The 19,148-nt window shown below is 35.8% G+C and overlaps 1 protein-coding gene across 5 annotated transcripts; it reads right to left on the bottom strand.

Annotated features, from left to right (window-relative positions):
- Positions 1 to 692: 692 nt before the first annotated feature.
- LOC4346610 (transcription factor TGAL7-like) lies at positions 693 to 12,427 on the bottom strand. 5 transcript variants are annotated; one of them, NM_001422715.1, is made up of 11 exons: positions 12,042 to 12,389; positions 11,216 to 11,316; positions 10,232 to 10,293; positions 9,927 to 10,115; positions 9,687 to 9,767; positions 9,411 to 9,470; positions 8,565 to 8,642; positions 8,340 to 8,397; positions 7,724 to 7,992; positions 3,805 to 4,035; positions 693 to 1,282 (listed from the first exon to the last, which is right to left on the bottom strand). In NM_001422715.1, exons 1-11 carry the CDS (start codon positions 12,149 to 12,151, stop codon positions 1,118 to 1,120), a joined length of 1,404 nt encoding a protein of 467 aa, NP_001409644.1. In that variant the 5' UTR covers positions 12,152 to 12,389; the 3' UTR covers positions 693 to 1,117. The 5 variants fall into 5 exon arrangements, with proteins under 5 accessions (NP_001409644.1, XP_015651202.1, XP_066159966.1 ...); XM_015795716.3 differs by having other exon boundaries at positions 780 to 1,282; positions 9,687 to 9,791; positions 12,042 to 12,427; XM_066303869.1 differs by having other exon boundaries at positions 780 to 1,278; positions 9,687 to 9,791; positions 12,042 to 12,427.
- Between the last annotated feature and the right edge of the window lie 6,721 nt (positions 12,428 to 19,148).

The raw sequence follows: 19,148 nt of genomic DNA, 5'->3' as shown, positions 1-19,148 counted from the left end.
CTCCAACACAACATCATCGCTACCTCCTACAGCCCACCATGATACAACTCTCACGAAGCCTCATTGCTGGAACATCCTCTTCCCTAACTGCCACCAACACCATCTCACCAAAAGTGCTTTCCATGACCGTAAGGAATCAACAAAAGCAAGGGAGAAGCTCCCTAGAGAATCAAAAGGGGTACGGTTGGCTAGTTTGGACGATTTGAGTCTGGTAGCTCCCATGCTAACCATTGTGTTGCCATCTGCCGTCAGCCCCTACTGTCGGTGTGGGTGACCAGTGTTCGCCATCATCCTCACCGGCTAGACCCCACTATATGCACCGGCCTCCACGCTTGCTTTTGCCACCTCACGCCACGCCCTCTAGCGGCCACCTGCTGTCATCACCGACACCAGCCTACTACTGACAATGCCCATGCCATGGCGCTGCCGTCGCCATCACCACCCATGCCGGCTGGATCTTGCCATGAGAGCAACGGATTCGGCTACCGCGGCGTCGGACCCCCAACCTCCCTCTAGGGCAGAATTGAACCTAATATAATTAGCTGGGATGGATGTCATTTGTTGAACATCTCCTAGTACAAGGTCACTGATGGTCTATTTCCAATTTTTGTTAAACTTGAATTGAGCTCTGATGAAAAACTTTTGAATAATACATTAGGTTGAATGGAAGGACTGAACAAACACGCAACATCAGCGAACAAATTTCAGAGGGGATATGAGACTCTGGAAGTTTTTTTTTCCCCTTAGAGCATTTATCTCATGATTTTGTTACCAGCAAGTATTAGAAACACTATCCAAATCAATGATGTAGTTCCAGGTGAACTTACATATAGCTGGCAAAGAAGTAGAAAAAGTCAGGGATAAAAAGAAACAAAAGAAAGTTCAAATTAAGTTTCCACTATTCCCTACTTCTTTTCTTCTCTAACACCTAAGAAGCTATATACACCTTACAAAGTTGCAAGTTACACATCTGAGAGAGCATTACTCTCACATACACCTCTCTTCAAATGTGCTCCCTAGTTCAATTCACTGCATGCAGCTAACTACCTAATTCTTAACCAGGTTAAATTTTGCAAGCATTGTTGTTGATGTTCTGATCTTCTCTGAGACACTTATTCTACATTGCCGGCCCCTCCTCCGGCCTTGGCCTCGCAACCCATAGTGTGCTGAGTGCGCGTAGGCGGTGGAAGTAGTCGGAGATTGCCACGAAGCACCGGGCGGCTTGCCGGATGGTCAGCATATGCTGCAGCTTGTGCAGGGTCTGCTGCCTCAGGCCATCTGCCTGCAGTACAAATAAGAGACAATTGCACAAAAGGTGAGTACTTGTTGACAAAATATTTTGAGAAATAACTCAGGTTCACAAGCTGATTCTATTGAGATGAAAGTAATGTTTCAACCAAAGGGAGAAAGGAGCAGTTGCACCTGCTCTCAATAATCAATATAGAGGGAACTTATTGACTTCTATTCATTAATAACTACTACATATATACTCCCTCCGTTTAAAATATCAGAACTTTTAGCATTTTAAATATGTAAAAAAAATATTAAACACTTCTATCACTATTCAGAGTACTACTTATTCCATCAATCATCTTCGATTTAAATTTCTTCTGATCTTATCCCCAGTCACCCCTCATTTAACGAGGGGTACCACTTTTGTCTTTAATCTTAATTAAATCTACTAAACAACCTAGAAATGCTATATGTTGGAACAGAGGAGTACATTTTTAATTTTTAGGTTCTCCCAAAAAGAACACATTTAATTTCCTTACCAAATGAAAAAGAAAGTAAAAGAGGGATTAGATGAGCTTTCATTTGAATTAAAAATCAGTATCATTCTGGCATATATCATTCTAATTAATTTTGGGATAAGTTAATGATTTGAGAAGAGTTTATACAGAGATCTAGTCTCATATGATCATTTTCTTAATTAGCAGATTGAGGTTGGGTATATTTTTTGTGTGTGTTTTTCTTCAATTCAAGTAAATTGATCAGTTAATTGTGTTCCCTACATAAAATGGGTATATGTTTATTTAAATGGTTAAAATATTTTCGATATTATTTTCCATTGCAAATTTAAGTTAACATATCTACCGAATGATGTATCCATGCATACGCATGTTTTTCTAATGGAGAAGTGTTACATTTCCAAGTGTTATATGCTTTTAAGCTTGTTCTTAGTCCTTACAAAATTCTAAACATATTCCCTTATATATGTTGCACTATTATTTTGTATTTATATCCATGAAAGAATACCAATATTCAATTTCGATCCGTTGACACTCCTAATTAAATAATTTAACCGTGCATGTGTAACCAACAATCATGCACAAATATACTATTCCAGCTAGCTCCTCTGATAATTGGTGCCCCAGAATACAAGACACATATTTGTTAATTTGACAGACTGAAGATATGTTCTGCAGGGTAAACGTTTGAGTATACAAATATTTTATACCGTGTGCATGCATTTTATGTGTAAACGTTTGACTTGACAGCTGCGAGGTTGTGTACGTCTAATATATAGGAGGTGAATTGACTATTGCATACACACTCAACAACCATATGATGACGAGATGATGACCTTGTGATGATCTATGATGAGTTTTACTCATGTTCATGTAATTGTTGGATCTTACAGAAAACGTTCTCTTATTATTAATCGGACTCAAATTGCAATCAACCACGCCCAATCACAGTAACATATATATAGACTTGTACAGGAATATATTTTTTAGCCAATTAAAACATGTGTGACACTTGTGTAATTGTGTGCTCCCTCTATTTTAAAATAGAGAAAATTCTGACACTCAAAGTTTACAAATTTCCTTATATGCCATTGAAAATTACTATTTCCTTATATTGCATCAATGAAATTTTTCATCCTTTATATGCCACTATCGAGGTCAAACTGCTTTGACCTTGTTAGTTTTTCAACAAAATGACAAAACACACTCGTGTGTTCTTCCGACTGCTTCTGTTCAGCTATCATCAATATACATATTGATCATGATTGTTTCATCTTACAGTTGATTAATTATTTTTGCTAGTCCATTCAGGGGATATCCCCTTATTATTGCAGTCATTAAAATATTTATGAACTTTTTAAAAATTAATGATAAAATAGATTAATATTTGATATATCAGTCTAAAAAATTCAAATTCAAATTTGATATTCACAAGTTGTAATAAAAACAATAAATTTTAATGGAAACCAGTATATGTGTGCTCACAACAAAATTTGACTTTTTCAAAAAAAATTATAAAAGTGAAATTTAAACTTGCATATTTGTGAAGCGATATATCACATATTATTATATCTTATTAAAAGATTATTTTTTTATAATTATTTGGATGACATGAGAAAAAACAAGTGGACACATCCCCCTCAAGAGATTAAAAGGGCAATATTGTACTTTTACATCCTTATAACACAAGATGATGATGCGGATGGCGTATATGGGAAGAAAAAGTTCAATTAGTGACATAAAGGAATAGCACATTTTCGATGGCATATAAGGAAACTCGTAAATTTTGAGTGGCAAATAAAAAATTTTGTTTTTAAAATATATGACATATTTCGTTTTGTTAGGACACGATTTTGACCAACAATTATTTTGTTATAATACTATAAATTTTTGAAGCAAAACTTATGTTATTAGATATATCTACCAAAAGCACTTATGAATAATTATACTTTATGCATAACAAATTAATCGTTAGTTAAAGCTTATCCTAATAAAATAAAATACATTTTATAAGACACTACTACTATATTAGTTGAATTAATTGTACAAAACATACCTGCCTGACGATGTCCTCCATAGCGGAGATCTTGTTCATGGCGAGGGACATGTGCCCCATGAAGCCGCCGGCGGCGGCGACGTCAGGGGCGGCGACGGTGTCGGAGAGCGACTGCTGGAGGCCGTCCATGGCGTGGCTGAGGGCGTCCTCCGTCCCCTTCGCCGCTTGCTGGAGCTCGTAGATGCTCATCAGCTGCCCCTCCGACAACGGCTCCACCTGCTTAAGCATCACCTGCATGCCAAGAATATAATTCACTTCAATTAATTAATCCATCTCAAATTATTTCCACACATTATTTTTGAGAGATTATTAATTGATCGGAAATATATATATATATATATATATATACACCCTGCAGAACATGGTCTTCAAAAGATAAATTTTAATTACTATTTTCTATTACAATATACGTACACGACGTATCAACAAATCTATGATTTTATTGGAGTATGACTGTGATTTGCCATTTTCTAAATGGATATGATTAAGATTAACCAATACATAGTCCCATGTTTTCAAGACAAGTATATATTTTAGAAGTTATTTATAGTAAAAAAATTTAAAGTTTAACATCGATCTTGTCCAATACGATAATTATTTTTAACCTAGAGGGAGGGTACAAGCTAGGACTACGGTGAAAGATGCAAACTTTTGGAAAAAAAAAGAAAAGCAAAGCAAAATAGAGGGAAAAAATGGTCCTATATAATTAATTAGTTATTAATGGTAGGACTGACTTAGAGACCAATTAAAGGAGTATTTTGGATTACATATATATCGTTCTAGCTTAGCTTGTTGTTTACCGGAAATTTGGTACATTTACTACGTAAAATTGTCAATACACCATATATAGACAAGTCTAAGAGAAAGTGTGTGCGGGGAACAGTATTTAATCAGTGATTTGTACATTCCATCTGAAATGTGTACTAGAGAAGTTCAAAACATAAATGTGATGGAAAGTCCACATGAAAAGACACATAAATTTTGTGGATGTTTTATTTATGAGAAGAATATTGTTGCAGGTGATCTTCTCGCATCAAATTATGAGCAGATCAAGGGATGCCTTCTAGAAGGTCAAAGCAATTGATTAGTCGCAGAATATAAGTGGTAAAGATAAAAGAGGAATAAAAGTCCTTCCAATCACCCAATTATATATGCGACAACATCGTATATGAATGCATGATCAGTTGAAGATTTGTAAAATTAAATTTCAGGTTGTTTGAAGAAAAAATGTAGGACAGATGCATATACTAAGAAAAATCTGCTCAATCAAGTTTCAAAATCTACACCCTTTACTTCAATAAATGTCATTTACTTTTCATCAATCAATTGTTAAAATCACTAGTGCAAATTATGTAGTTACTACAACAAGTTTTGGTTATGTGGTATTCACGTAATTAACATCGTTTCGGAAACCCCACAAATTTCTTTGCATAATCATCACACCATGCACTATGTAGGATATGCCACTTCACCAACCCTAAAAAATGTACCGTGCAGGATGGTTTGTACTCCCTACATCCCTAAATGTTTGACGCCATTGACTTTTTTAAACATGTTTGACCGTTCGTCTTATTCAAAAAATTTAAGTAATTATTAATTCTTTTCCTATCATTTGATTCATTGTTAAATATACTTTTATATATACATATAGTTTTACATATTTCACAAAAGTTTTTAATAAGACGAACGGTCAAACATGTCTAGAAAATTCAACGGTGTCAAACTTTTAGGGAAGGAGGGAGTAGTATTCTTGAAGTTTAATAATGTAAATTAAAACTGAACGGTATTTTCTTTTTGGGAATAAACCAAACAAGAATCGTGGGGACCAAAAGTAGACTGTTTTTTTAAAGAAATGTGAATGCTTTACAATTAATGAAGAAAATTTCCAAGCAGAGCAAGGATCTCTGTTATATTACTAATTATTTTTGGAACATTTACAGGAGGTTTGTGTTCTAATTATCCAACTATAAAGGTGTTCAATATATGGACTCCATTCACCTCATCTATATAGTGTGAGCATACATATATGCATGAGATATATCATATCTCTTCTAGAAGGCCAAGGTAATTTAATGAATTATTGGCTAGAAATAACGAATGGAAGAAGGGCCAAACACCCAGGGATCATCATCTTATTATTTGGAAACCATCCCCATCACACATCTAACCTCTCCCATACCTGTTTCTGTCCAATTACCTACTCCCCAATCAATATACCTTCTGTCCCAGCAAATTCATATGGATCCAAATATAACTATTCCCATCTATATAGTACTTAACTGGACCTCCTACCACATCAGCCAACCTTTTTCAAATCTCTATCGATTATGGAATCAATTAAGGGACCTATCTAATTGTTTGATCAAGTAAAATGGGGAAATGTTGAGTTGGGCAAGCTAGCATTCAAAGTTTTCAAAGCTTGTATAGTTGGTGGAGACTACAACAGCAAACCAAGACAAGGGGAAGGCATTGAAAGTTCATTCAGATGGAAACGAGTTTGCAGTTACTTAATCTGACACTTGGCATTAGGTTTACTAAGACACTTAACCTACCATTTATATACATATGCAATTAATTATGTATCCTAGAAAAGCAAGGGTGGCCTCTATTATTCAAGGGAGAGTCCATGAATATATTAGAACCTTTTATTTATTAAATTTACTCCCCCACCCACAAATATAAGAGATTCTCACTATACACCTTTATAAATATCCATAATCCCTTATATTTATGGACGGAAGTAGTAGATAAATAGATTTTATATAAAACAAAGAACTTCGTGAAAGCAAATACTTTGTATAAAATAAGGGAAATAATGGAAAGTCCACCCAGAGCTGGACGTATACTACTAACTTCTGACTTTATAATTTGGACCAGTATGTTCGTCGAGTACGTAATGAAAGGAAATTGGTAATAACTTAACCCCAGATTAAAAATTAAAGGATAATATGAATGTATATCCGCGGCCTGGTTAGCTTGTATAGACTGTATATTGATAGGATTAGTTGAGCTCTTGAATAAGTAAAAGAATGGCTGTGTACTTGGTTGTTTAAGTTTTCATTAAACAATGACTAGCGTGAAAGCTAGAATTAATCTTTTGGCCTCTTATATCTCGAAAGGTCGATATATTAGTTTTTCATGCAAAAGTAAGATGTTTTTCGTGGATAGATACTATGAGGGACCAACCATATATATTTCATAGTTTCTATGCATGCCAATGGTGCAACTATATATGGTTTACTACTCGATACTCCTTTTTTTTTGTTCGATCTCTCGTATAATTCCACATTTTAAAACATCACCAACATATATATACGTATGCAAAATCTTATCTAACAGAAGATCTGTGCATATACACAAATTAAAGGTGCAGAAGAAATAGAAATGTTTTTTTTTCTCAAAAAAATTAAATACAAATGTTTGTGAACTTGTTTATAAACTGGAGAGTACGGTGCACATTATGAACTGTTGCGTATATATCATGGTATATATTGGGAATACATATTGATCAGAAAGTTGATTCAGCCAAATTGAATTGTCTTTTTATATAAAAAGCTGATTTATCAGTAGCAACGCAAACTGGACCCAAATCTCTACTCTTATCTGTTTAGGATCCTACATGCATATAATTACGTACGACTTATACTACCTCAATCTTTTAATAGATGATGGCATTAACTTTTGACCATTTGTCTTATTCAAAACATTACGTAATTATCATTTATTTTTTTGTTAGTTGTTTAACCAGTAAAAGTACGTTAAGCCTGATTTATATATATTATGCATTTGCACAAAAATATTTTAGATACGATGAATTATCAAATATGTACTGTATTAAAAAACGAAGGGAATACGTTTTAATTGGTTCAGCAGCAATATAATAATTTAATGTTTGACAACCATATATATATATATATACCTTGATGGCCTCAGAGGGTCTAAATCCACCGAGCCAAAGGAAGCAGCGTTCGGCGGGGGTAGCCCAGACGCCACAGAGGAGATGGAAGATGTCAGCCCTGGCAATGGCGCCCTTGAGGCTCAGCAGCTCGTCGTGCTGCGCCATCGCGCCGTTGACGAACACCTGCAGCTGGCTGTCCGCCATCTGCTCGTTCAGGGCTGCCCTCAGCTGGAATATCAGCTTGCTGTGCTCCTCCACCCATCTCCCATACTCCAGGTCAAACAACGATGCTGCATATATGCTCATCACAATGAGATAGTTATTAATTATTTGTGTTCTTTTTCGAAACGAACCAGCCGAAAAACTGCCAATTATATTAATAAAGCAGGAGAAAAACTTTACGAAGGAAAACAATCGAATACGGGATTTGTGTTGTTACTAAAATTAATGCTGTTTAATTAAATTATAGAGGCATATCCTTAATTGTAATAAAATTGAGTACTCTATCTGTTCCAAAATATAGTAACTTTTAATTATAAAAATACTTGTTCAGGTATCTAAAAGTTGCAATCTTTTGGAATGGAGGAAGTAACTGATAAAAAAAAAGAGAGAGAGATAGGTTGGAGTGTCTCATTACCAGCTGAAGGGCCAGAAGGAAGGCCCTGGTGCTGATCTCCAGCACCCAGCATAGCACCCTGAAATATCATATATAGTAGTTATTTGTCAGGACTTGCATAATATATGTAGAGGCCAGAAATTAAATATTTTTCAGAAGAAAATAAAGAAGTAAGTTTCCAAAAAATATACTGGGAGATATAATTAATTCGTTAATAATTAGACATTTTCAAGCCTAGCTTTTTACCTGTACTCTTGCCACGTGAACTTGTTGTTCAAGCTGGCTTAGCCTAATCCTACTTGACTCCAACTGCTGAATGTAAGCCTGAAGAATAAAGCAATGTATATATATATACTCATCAATATAAATAGCATAAATCCACATCCAATTTTAGCAGAAACCATGGATTTGTTATTGTACGTGCCCATAAAACGAATATATGAAATATCGGAGACGATTTTTTTAAAAGAAACTGCTACTAACTTAAATTCTACTGACACGTTAATTGATGGTTTTTTTTCTGGCCAATTAATGGATTTTTTTAGATGATAACTAATTATTAAAGGATGGTACATAAAAAAATCATGGGCATTATTCTTAATATAAGACTCATGCATGTTTCAAATAGCCAGTACCATCATAATAATTCACACCTGAGACCATAAAGAAATTGGAAATGTACATATGAAAAGTGATAATGTTTCTTGCATTGGTTGGGCGGTCAAATTCACATTAAAGCTAGTAAAAATAAGTATATCCTTCAGCACATAAGTCCCAAAGAAAGAGCCAAAAACAACTACATCACAAAGTCGGTCAGTACATTTAATCGCGAGCTAGCACTCCATGCATGCATGTAGCAAACAAAATAAAGTTGATAACAAAAATACATATTGGGAACACTTGCGTGAACAACATATACATGTCATCTATATTAACATTATTGTTAAGAGATATGTTTGTACTTTTCCTAGAGTATTGTACGTTTCTGCAAACACAAATATATACAAAAACACACACAAACAGTACATGTAGGAGAGATTCCTTTCTAGCTTGAATTAATAAGCTGTTGAGTTTCTTGGTTGACCCACTCACCTTCTTCCTAAGCCTACTTTTCCTTGCTGCCTCTCTATTCTGTGCAAGCCTCCTCAGTGTCTGCAGCATGTGCATATACATACACACATATTCACACAATTAAGTTGTCAGGCTCAAAAAAAGTCATAAAATATGCAGGTTATTTCCTGCAGACAGTGACTGTTCAACCTCCTAATTACTTTCTTATGCACTTTTGTGTGCTGTTGAAGTCCTGCAGAGAGAGAGAGATCATGAAATGTATCAAAGGATGGATGGATGAATGATTGACTCACTAACCTTAGGGTCTAGTGTCCTCCTTCCTTCTCTTTCTGGATCATTGGATGTTGTTGCACCCTTCCCACTGCTGCTTCCTTCCTTCTGCAAGCCACATTTTTTTGGCCCCTTCAGAAGACACACAGAGAAAAAAAAAGGATATACATATATATATGCAGCATATATATAGCCATATTTCTATCCATTGTCTAAAAAATATGATATGAGAGAGAGAGAGAGAGAGAGAGAGAGAGAGATGAATACCTTAATGAGGCTACTATTCTTGTTATCCTTGGCAGAGTTAGGCAAGGGAAGATTAGGGCCAGGTGGATTAGTAGGGACACTGGAATTAATCTTTTGACCACCTTGCTGATCAGGCTTCTTGCTGGGATGAGAAGGAAGAACCTGCAGCTGGTTGCCATTGGGAAGCATGGCCATGGCTACCCCAGCACTCTGAACATATATATACATGTCAAAATTCAGAAGACAGTAACTAGTACTAAAAACTAGTACTCCACATGTGGTCCAAGAATTAATCGATCTGCATGCATGCATGCACACACACGTACCTTTGCTTCATGAGCTGGGTCGGCTACATGCATCGGCTGGGAAGGGAAGATGTTCAGAGTTTCTGCAAATTAAACCATGCAATTAGCAAGCAACTAATGTGCATATGTAAGCATTCAGAAAGGCTATTTGGTTCAGTACTTTTAGGAAGCTTCTGGAAAGTAGTTCAGGCTAAGCTACTCTTGCTTCAGTAAAACTGCTTATTAATTACTCCCTCCGTTTCAAAATGTTTGACGCCGTTGACTTTTTAGCACATGTTTGATCGTTCGTCTTATTCAAAAAATTTAAGTAATTATTAATTTTTTCCTATCATTTGATTCATTGTTAAATATATAATTTTACATATTTCACAAAAGTTTTTAAATAAGACGAACGGTCAAACATATGCTAAAAAGTTAATGGTGTCAAATATTTCGAAATGGAGGGAGTACATGTTTACAAAATCTCTCTCTCTAGATATGTTTCTCACTCCATGTCTGGCATATATGCACGGTGAGAGAAAGGACACAACAGGTAGTACTGGTGGTATAACAACAGTTGGAAGGGATGCTTCTGGGGCTATGATTCAGTAGAGTACATGAGAAGCTTGGAAATGGAAAGGAATGGGGGAGAAATGGAAAGAAGGAATATTTATAGCTTCTTTAAGATCAAGTTCTTTGCAGAGAGAGAGAGGGTCATCGTCAGAGAGTCTGTTACATGTCACACTCCTCACACCGGAAAGAAATACCAAATCCGAAGAAAAAGAGAACAAAAATTAACACAAGAAAAACACATGAATCAGAAGAAAAAGAATCAGAGATACATCCATACATATATATGTACACACACGCACGTATATCCTAGGAAAAGGCAGGGGACAAAACATTATGGTGTACGAAATGGAAAAAGGAAAAGGGAATTACTAACACATATATACACATCATCATCAGTGTATTTTGGGAGGAAAAAGAAGCTGGGTAAGTATCAGGTTTTTCGCGGTAACGTACGTCGTTGTTCTTGGATGGATTGTTGATCATGACTGTCTAGGTAGAGAAAAAGCGAAGCTTGATCGAAATCGGCCATGTCGTAGTTGCTCGATTCCTTGCTCCTAGAAAGGAAATTAGAAGGTGAAACAAGCAAGAATCAGTAGGTATATTGCATACACATTAGAAAGCAAGTAGGAGGAGTACAACTTTTTGTTTAATGGAGCAGATAGAAGAGTCGGTATGTGAAGACCATTAAAAACCATCTCTGATCTAGCTACTTGTTGCTTGTTGAAAGATACAAAGAAAAGAAATATATCCTAGTATTTGGTGATTTGTTGTCTAGCTTCTCTCCTTATCTTAGCCCATGGCTAAACAATTTCCATGATCCCTAACTAACCAATAAACTATCTTATATGGTGATCCCTGATGGGGCTTGTGCGTGTCTTTCTCTAATTATCCCCATATGTCCATGGTTGAATTTTGGAAAACAATTAATTAAAAATTCAAACTTGACGCGAGATGCAAGATACATGATGAGAAAACCTCTACGGCAGAAGAAGAATCAATGGAAAATTAAACCCCAATAGCAGAAGAATGATTCAATCTCTTTGAAGTAGCAGAGAAAATCAGCAAAGATGCATGTCAAGAAACCAAAAGGGTAAGAAGAAAACCATAAATCAGCTTGGAATTTTCAAATTCCTATTCTAAAGAAACAAGAAACCAACTGAAGATGGATAAAACACCAGCAGGGCTCTGAAGAAGGTGCAAATTAAACGAGGAACACTCTGAATTAGCTTCATGGCTAGTAGCATAATTCAGCAACAAACAAACAAACATCTTGTCTTACATGGAGGAAGAGGCGATCATCGTCGTCGGTGAGGAGCTCCGGAAGCCGAGGGGGAGCTCAGAAGGGAGGTGATTGTGGTGCTGACGATCTTCCTCTCTGGAGCCCCCCATGAAGCCCTTATGAAGGCCCTGACCATCCTCCTGCAGCACACCTCTACTACTGCTCTCTTAATTTCTCTCTTCTTGTTGTACCTCTCTCTCCTCACACTATGCACATCCCCTCTTGCTAGCAAAAGATACAAAATCAGACATTAATGGCAAAACTGACTTCTGTTTGCACCCTTGTTTTTATACTTGTAACAAAAGGCTATAAAGAAGGGGGCTGAAGCTTTTCGTTTGGATGTCACCTAAAATCTCCTCCCCTTCTCCCCTCACCTTTTGACCAAGAACTTGAAAGGAGACTTTTAAGAGAAGATGGTAGAGAGAGATAAAGAGAGGTGTGAAAAATACCAGGTCTATGTGTCATTTGGAAGCTTGTGGGGAGGTAAGCTTACTCACCTGGCCATATATATCTCTCACTAAAAGTGGGCTCGAATGTCAGTGGCTCCGTTCCTACGAAGTTGGGAGGCTATTTTGTTGTTACGGGGTCGTGTTAAATGTGATCAAATATAGCTCGCAGCTCGCGTTTCACTAATTATGACTTGTATCTCGAACACCTGATCGAGTTGTAATAACTGCATATATATCGAGATATCCATGTAGGTAGGATCATTTACGACATACTTACGTATGTAATTATGTGAATCTGAATAGTGTCTTAAAATATACAATTATTTATATGCATCAATATTTCTTTGTTACCTGTATGTCCTACGTGTGCATTGCCATGAACAAAAGATTTGAAAATGAGCATGGTTACATATGATTATTAATGACATATATATGACAAGCTATGATAATGTTTGCTAAAATGGTAATTTGATTGTAAAAGGTAGACGAACTTTAATTTGGTGCAATTAGTTATATATGTTGATAGAGGTACACTTGAGCCATAAAGTATTCTTGTTCATGTGCCTATCCAAATACCCACTAGTGTCAAATTATAAAAGAATTATATAATATAATCTAAATACATGCATGGTTCATGCATCCCATATATAATTCCTCAATTTACCAACATGTACAAAAGATAAAATCAACTTGAAAAGTTCTCTGTAGAAATTAAACAGATCGATACAACAGAGGATGCTGCTAATATGCAAGACATATGAGACTTATAGCAATGTAAGATTATTAGTAAAATTGATACCAAGCACACTTTGATCTAAGGGTTTCCAAACTAGATATTGCCTTCTTACAGTACTCCAATCGATTTATCAGCTATTTTTCTGTTAGATATGTGTACAAGGTTTTGTACAACTTTTGATGAATATATGGTGTGGATGCATGAGAAAGCATCCTTTGTGTTGATGCAGGAAAAGCATGAGACTCTTTGACTCTTGCAGAAGTCTTACAAGGGTCGGAGAGAGCTATAAATCAGCTGAATTGTCCTGTTGTAAAAATCAGTCAACTTGCATGCCATTTATGCTGTGTTTGTATGTATATGTAACTGGTGTTGAAGAGATGGTAGCATTAATTTCAGCAAGAATCCGGTCAATGCAGCTGATTTTTAAAGTGTCTCTAGAAAAATTCAACAGACCAAAAGTTTTTCCTTTTTTGTATCTCAGATTTGTATATGCAAAGATGTAGCTGATTTAGTATATGTCAAATTTCTATAATCAAATTTGTAGCTGATTTAGTATATGTCAAATTTCTATAATCAAAGTTGTAGCCGATTTAGTATATGTCAAATTTCTATAATCAATGTTGTAGCTGATTTAGTATGTATGTATTTGTGCATTGGATCCATTAAATTGAGAGCATTTGCAAGGTAAATTTTGTTTAAGGAACAGCTGTAGAGTACCTTGGTTAGTTAATTACTTTACCTCTTTGTCATAATGCTAGGCAATATTAGAGATGAAGATCAAGGAAGCTCATGAGCGTTAAGGTAATGTATGTGCATTGCATAACTGTAAAACATAAGGGGAGATTTTTAGATCACATATTCTTTCCTAATTCAATCGCAAACAAAACAGAGGATGATTTCCTTGTAATGACAAGGCCTTCCATCCGTTATTTTGCCGTTTAGCACTAGTTTTCCCTGAAAGAGCACTTCTATTGAAAACTGGCAACTAAAGTGTCGTTTGGAAACATTAGACTAACCGTACGCAAAACGATAAACATGATTAACATATGATTAATTGAATATTAATTATTAAAAACTTAGAAAATAGATTTATTTTTTAAAAGTAACTTCTATATAAAGCTTTCACATGAAAATGTGAAACGTACATTTTAATAGTTTGAAAAGTGTGCTAACGAAAAATAAGGAAAGGGGCAATATGCCATGAATCTAATTAATGAGTTCAGCTTTAAGTTTCATGGTAACTAACTATTAAATTTTATCACTTGAGAGAGTGTTCTGCTGGGAACTAGTTAGCCCGAACAATTCATCGAGTATAAATTACTTTTGCAATTATTCCGTAATAGCTTTACATGCAAGGGCGTTTGAGAGCATCAAGCGTGTACAACCTTTTACTGTAAATTCATGTAAATAAGTCTTCTAATAAATCATATACTGATCTTTAAAAGTGTATAGACATTTTAGGATATAAGTAAAAGATAAAATATATTTCAACTAAAACTAACGAAAATGATATTGGGGAATTGAAGTTAGAAAAGTCACTACTCCGTAAAAACGGTTCACTAAAACTGACACAAACACTAGACTTGCACAATTAAGAAGTTCATAGAATTACCTGATGCAAGTAAATTATAGAACTATAAAGAATTAGATTTAAATTACAAGTCCAAATGTGTCCTAGAGATATCTCTAGTTCTCTACAGCTGATTTATCATTTAAATAAAAGCAATCTTTTGTCCTTCCAAAGCAGTTCACTCAATTTTTTTTTCACCCTTTGACATTATGACAGCAAAAGGGGTGCCCAAGAATAAAATAATCTTAGACATTGACTCCTCAGATACAATAGCAAAGGAATAAAACTTGATGTCCCTTTCCAGCACAAATTATCAAGTAAATTAGGCTAAAAGTCAAATAGTTGTTCTCATTTTTCTTAAATTGGCCTTTGGTGTCAATGTCACTCAGAGCTTCTACTTGCACTAGTTGTGCATCTTGCACATCATATATTAATTAAAGAATAATAAATTTGTTACTCCTACTAGTAATTCTTATCATGATGTTACTTACATGATATTAGTATGTACACTAAAAAATCTAAAAAGAAGTTCCACAAAGGTCATAACCCAATCCATATACCACGCAGTTCCTTAACTTTCTTGCGGTCTACATAATTTGGAAAAATGTTACGTAGGAGAAAAAGAATCTCAAATACCAAGATGTGTACAATAAGATCTCACCATTCATTGCTAGGATGCATGTTGGGTAATAGGTACTCTGCAACTATTCCTTAAATACCAAATATGCAAATATAATAGTACATGGCACTAAGTATAACACTGCAAACATGGATTTTTTGGGTAATGGATGAAACTATGGATCTATTTGACTAGACAATGCAAACACTACTTTCCTAGTTACATTGATGATGAAAGGAAAAAAATCCATTCACAGGAATAGACACTATTTCCACCACAGGCAGATAGAACTAAGATCATGCAACAAATAATAGATCCACTTCTCAATATATAACTCCAAAACAAAGGAAGCATCAACATTAAATCACAGACAATAAATACGAAAGAAGATTAACCCTGCATTCAAAGTTTGCAATAATGCACAATACTATTCACTAATCCAAAATAATCTAGCATCAAATCGCATACAATAGACTATGCAACAAGAATCTAATTAAGATCTTTTAGCACAATATCTCAAGCCTTCTGAAAGAAGTTGAGAATAACAAACATAAGCCTTTGGCAGAATCTAGCTAGGATGCCTCGGCCCATGTATATTTTATTGGCGGAGCTCAAGATTTTCTTTTTCTAAACACTGAGGAGATATGTGTATCATTCATTAATCAAGAAATAAAGGAGAAGGTATTACAAGGAAAATATAATGGGAAAAAGACAAAAACACACTCACAAACACCCTCTTCTAGGATTTTGAATGGTAGCTAATGAGAATATGGAAAACGTGTGTTTCCAGCTTGTGGTTTTTATTTTATTTTCTGGATTCTATTCCAAATTCTAGTTTATTTTCTAGGTTTTCCATTGTGAAAATTTTCATTTCAAATCTCTATTTTTTTAAAAAAACTATAAAATAGTAAATCCTAATCAGATCTTGTGACTTGATAACATCAATTTTGATGTGTTAACAGTGAAATTTGGTAAGCCCGGAGTAATCATCGGCTTAAAGTCAGCATCGGCTTCGAAGTCCTGAGATTAGCCGATCAGAGTTACCAAGTCGTCAATTGTCGGATTCTTGCTATATTCGGTTAAGGAAATTGATCTACTAAAGGAAGCTTATCCAGAGGAGACTGAGTTCAAAGAGAATGCGGCATGTCAAGTGTATCTATTAATTAGGAATAGTTTGTTAGTTTCCTTTTATCTTTAAGAAAATATGTTTAGTGTCCGATAAGGACTTTGTGTTTTCTTTTTATCTTTAGGAAAGTTTATTTCTTGTCCTACAAGGACTAGTATCTACCCATGGGTATAAATATGTACACCCGGTGTCATTGTAATCTATCTCGACGATCAATACAATTCGACGCATCGCCGCCTTTTACCTTTTCTACTTTATTTTATCGTCCGGCGGGACTTGGCGCCTAACGTGGGGCTGCATCAGTGTTCGATCTCCGGCGAAGGGGTAAGTCCAATGTTCTGCCGGCCCAGGCAATTGTATCGTTTACGTCGGCGCATCAGTACATTCGACCTCTTGGATTTCTCTGGTTTGGATGATATATTTGCCTACCTATTTATCATATGTCTCTGTTAATCTAGTCTTAGCATATCAATTTAGTTCTATCGGTTGCTTCTCGTTTTAGGGTTTCTGCCGGTATCGACTAAATCGTGTTGCTAGATTAGATTAGCTTAGGCATCTACCACTCTGAAAACTCAGTCAACGGCTTGATTGTGTAGATATTATGTTCCTTTTCATACTTAGTGCTGCATCAGTTAAGTTTGATCTACTAAGTCGTGCTTAGAACCATAATCTCTAGCCTGCTTCTTGACTGCCAATAAGGGTTTCATCGGGGTTTCAGCCGATGAGTTATCTGGACGTTTGCATCGGCTTATAAGAATTGTATACATATTGGATTTAGCCGATCGCAACAAAGATTTTATCGTTTAATCTAATCTTGTGGATTTTATGACATCGGACCTCCAGCCGATGTATGCTTTAACCATCGGATCAGTGCTTATTCTATCATGTCATTGTTAGCCGATTGGTTTCTATTGGATTATATTATTGTTATATTTTAATATCATCAGCCGATTGTCTTTGCATCATTATCTACATTGGACATATAGCCGATAGTTCAAAACCCTATCGCTATCAACTGGAATCGGCATCGACTGAAACTACTCCATCGGCTTGTCGCCGATTGGCTCATTGATATGTTGTTTGTATATCTTGTTAGTTGCAGGATCAAACTGACTGGCACGCCCGCATCTCATAAACGTCTTGGACCTGCACTAGAGCTAAGCAGATCTCCCAGGCCAGTGTGTGTTTTTCGCATCAACATGATGTACCAAAGCTTAGGAGTCTGATACACCTTAGGCCCCATGCTTGCTTGACCATCTCTAGGTACAATTTCGGCATTACTCATTAGATTGCAATGCTTCTGGGAAATTATCTTGCGTACCCACCTAAAAAAACTAACATAAGTCTCCTTTTAGTTTCCCCATTCTCGTCACCATCTAGATGGCACCAGCGTGGCACCAAGGGGCTATGATATGCAACCCTCTTTGCAACTTCATTAAGGTTAAGCACAACTCGCCCAGTGAAAACATCCTTAGCAAAGTCTTTGTCGTTGAAAATGGCCTCAACATAGGAGAATTGGATTTGTTCCTTGGAGAAGGCAAAGACATCGTTCCACTTTGGGTTAGTACTCTTTTCGAAGTGTGGAGTGGTGCTCTAATTGCCAAAACATATGGGTCACACCTCCCAGTAATTTCTTTTGCAAGGAGGTCCCTGCACGCATATAGAAATATTGAATGTACTCCATAAGATCAAAATGTACTTTTGAGTATATCATTAGCTGCCACCAAAAGGCATTGCAGAGTTTACACTTTCGATTTCAGCAAAAATTTTGGTGATTTCGGTAGGACCAAAATTTACGAATTTTTAGCACTTTTCGGACCAAAATTGTCTGAAATTTTGACATATTTTGATTGAATTTGAATAAACTTTGACCAACTTCAACAAAAATTTTAGAAAAACCAAAAATTTTGGTTGATATATTGATTTGCCGTTTGGGTCCAAAATTACCGAAATTGCAATATTAATCATTGAGGCATTGTCTCTCCTAGCCTTCAAGTAGTAGACCCCTTGGAGCCATGACTATTGTATCTGTAACTTTCTAGCTCACAACAAGACGTCATAGCTAGTGTCTACACGACAGTAAATTCACAACCAATTACTTCCTACGACGAAATATACAAGCGTACTTCTCCAACTGTTTTGATCATCACAACCAATAACCACCATCTCTCATTTAATTTCCCTACATACTTTCCCATCTCAACCGATCAAAATATGCGTATGTTCTTGGACAGAGGGAGTAGCACACAAAGTTTTAAGTTTAAGCATGGTGGAACATACAAGAGAACACAAATTTACCGGTAATGAAACAAAAAATTAAGTAGAAAGTCAGCTTGCTGTTCAAAGTTAAACAACCATACATGAACTCGCTCAAGATCAGCAATAAAATATAAGGAAGCATTCAAAGTTAAAGAGAGAATTAAGACCATACTGCATTGTACTATATATGCTTAAGGGAAAGGCATAGACTTGCTTCTCTAAAACTCCTATTTATATATGTTCCCTTGCACACTGAAAAGCCCAAGCCCAACCTTTGCTGACATAATTACAACTGCTCTCCATAAGAAATTAGGGAAGTCAATATCTTCACAAAACTTAGTCCAAGAC

The sequence above is a fragment of the Oryza sativa genome, chromosome 9, assembly GCF_034140825.1.
Source record: "Oryza sativa Japonica Group chromosome 9, ASM3414082v1".
Classification (NCBI taxonomy): domain Eukaryota; kingdom Viridiplantae; phylum Streptophyta; class Magnoliopsida; order Poales; family Poaceae; genus Oryza; species Oryza sativa.
The sequence above is the reverse complement of the archived record's forward strand: the minus strand, read 5'-3'. Positions and strand labels throughout refer to the sequence as shown.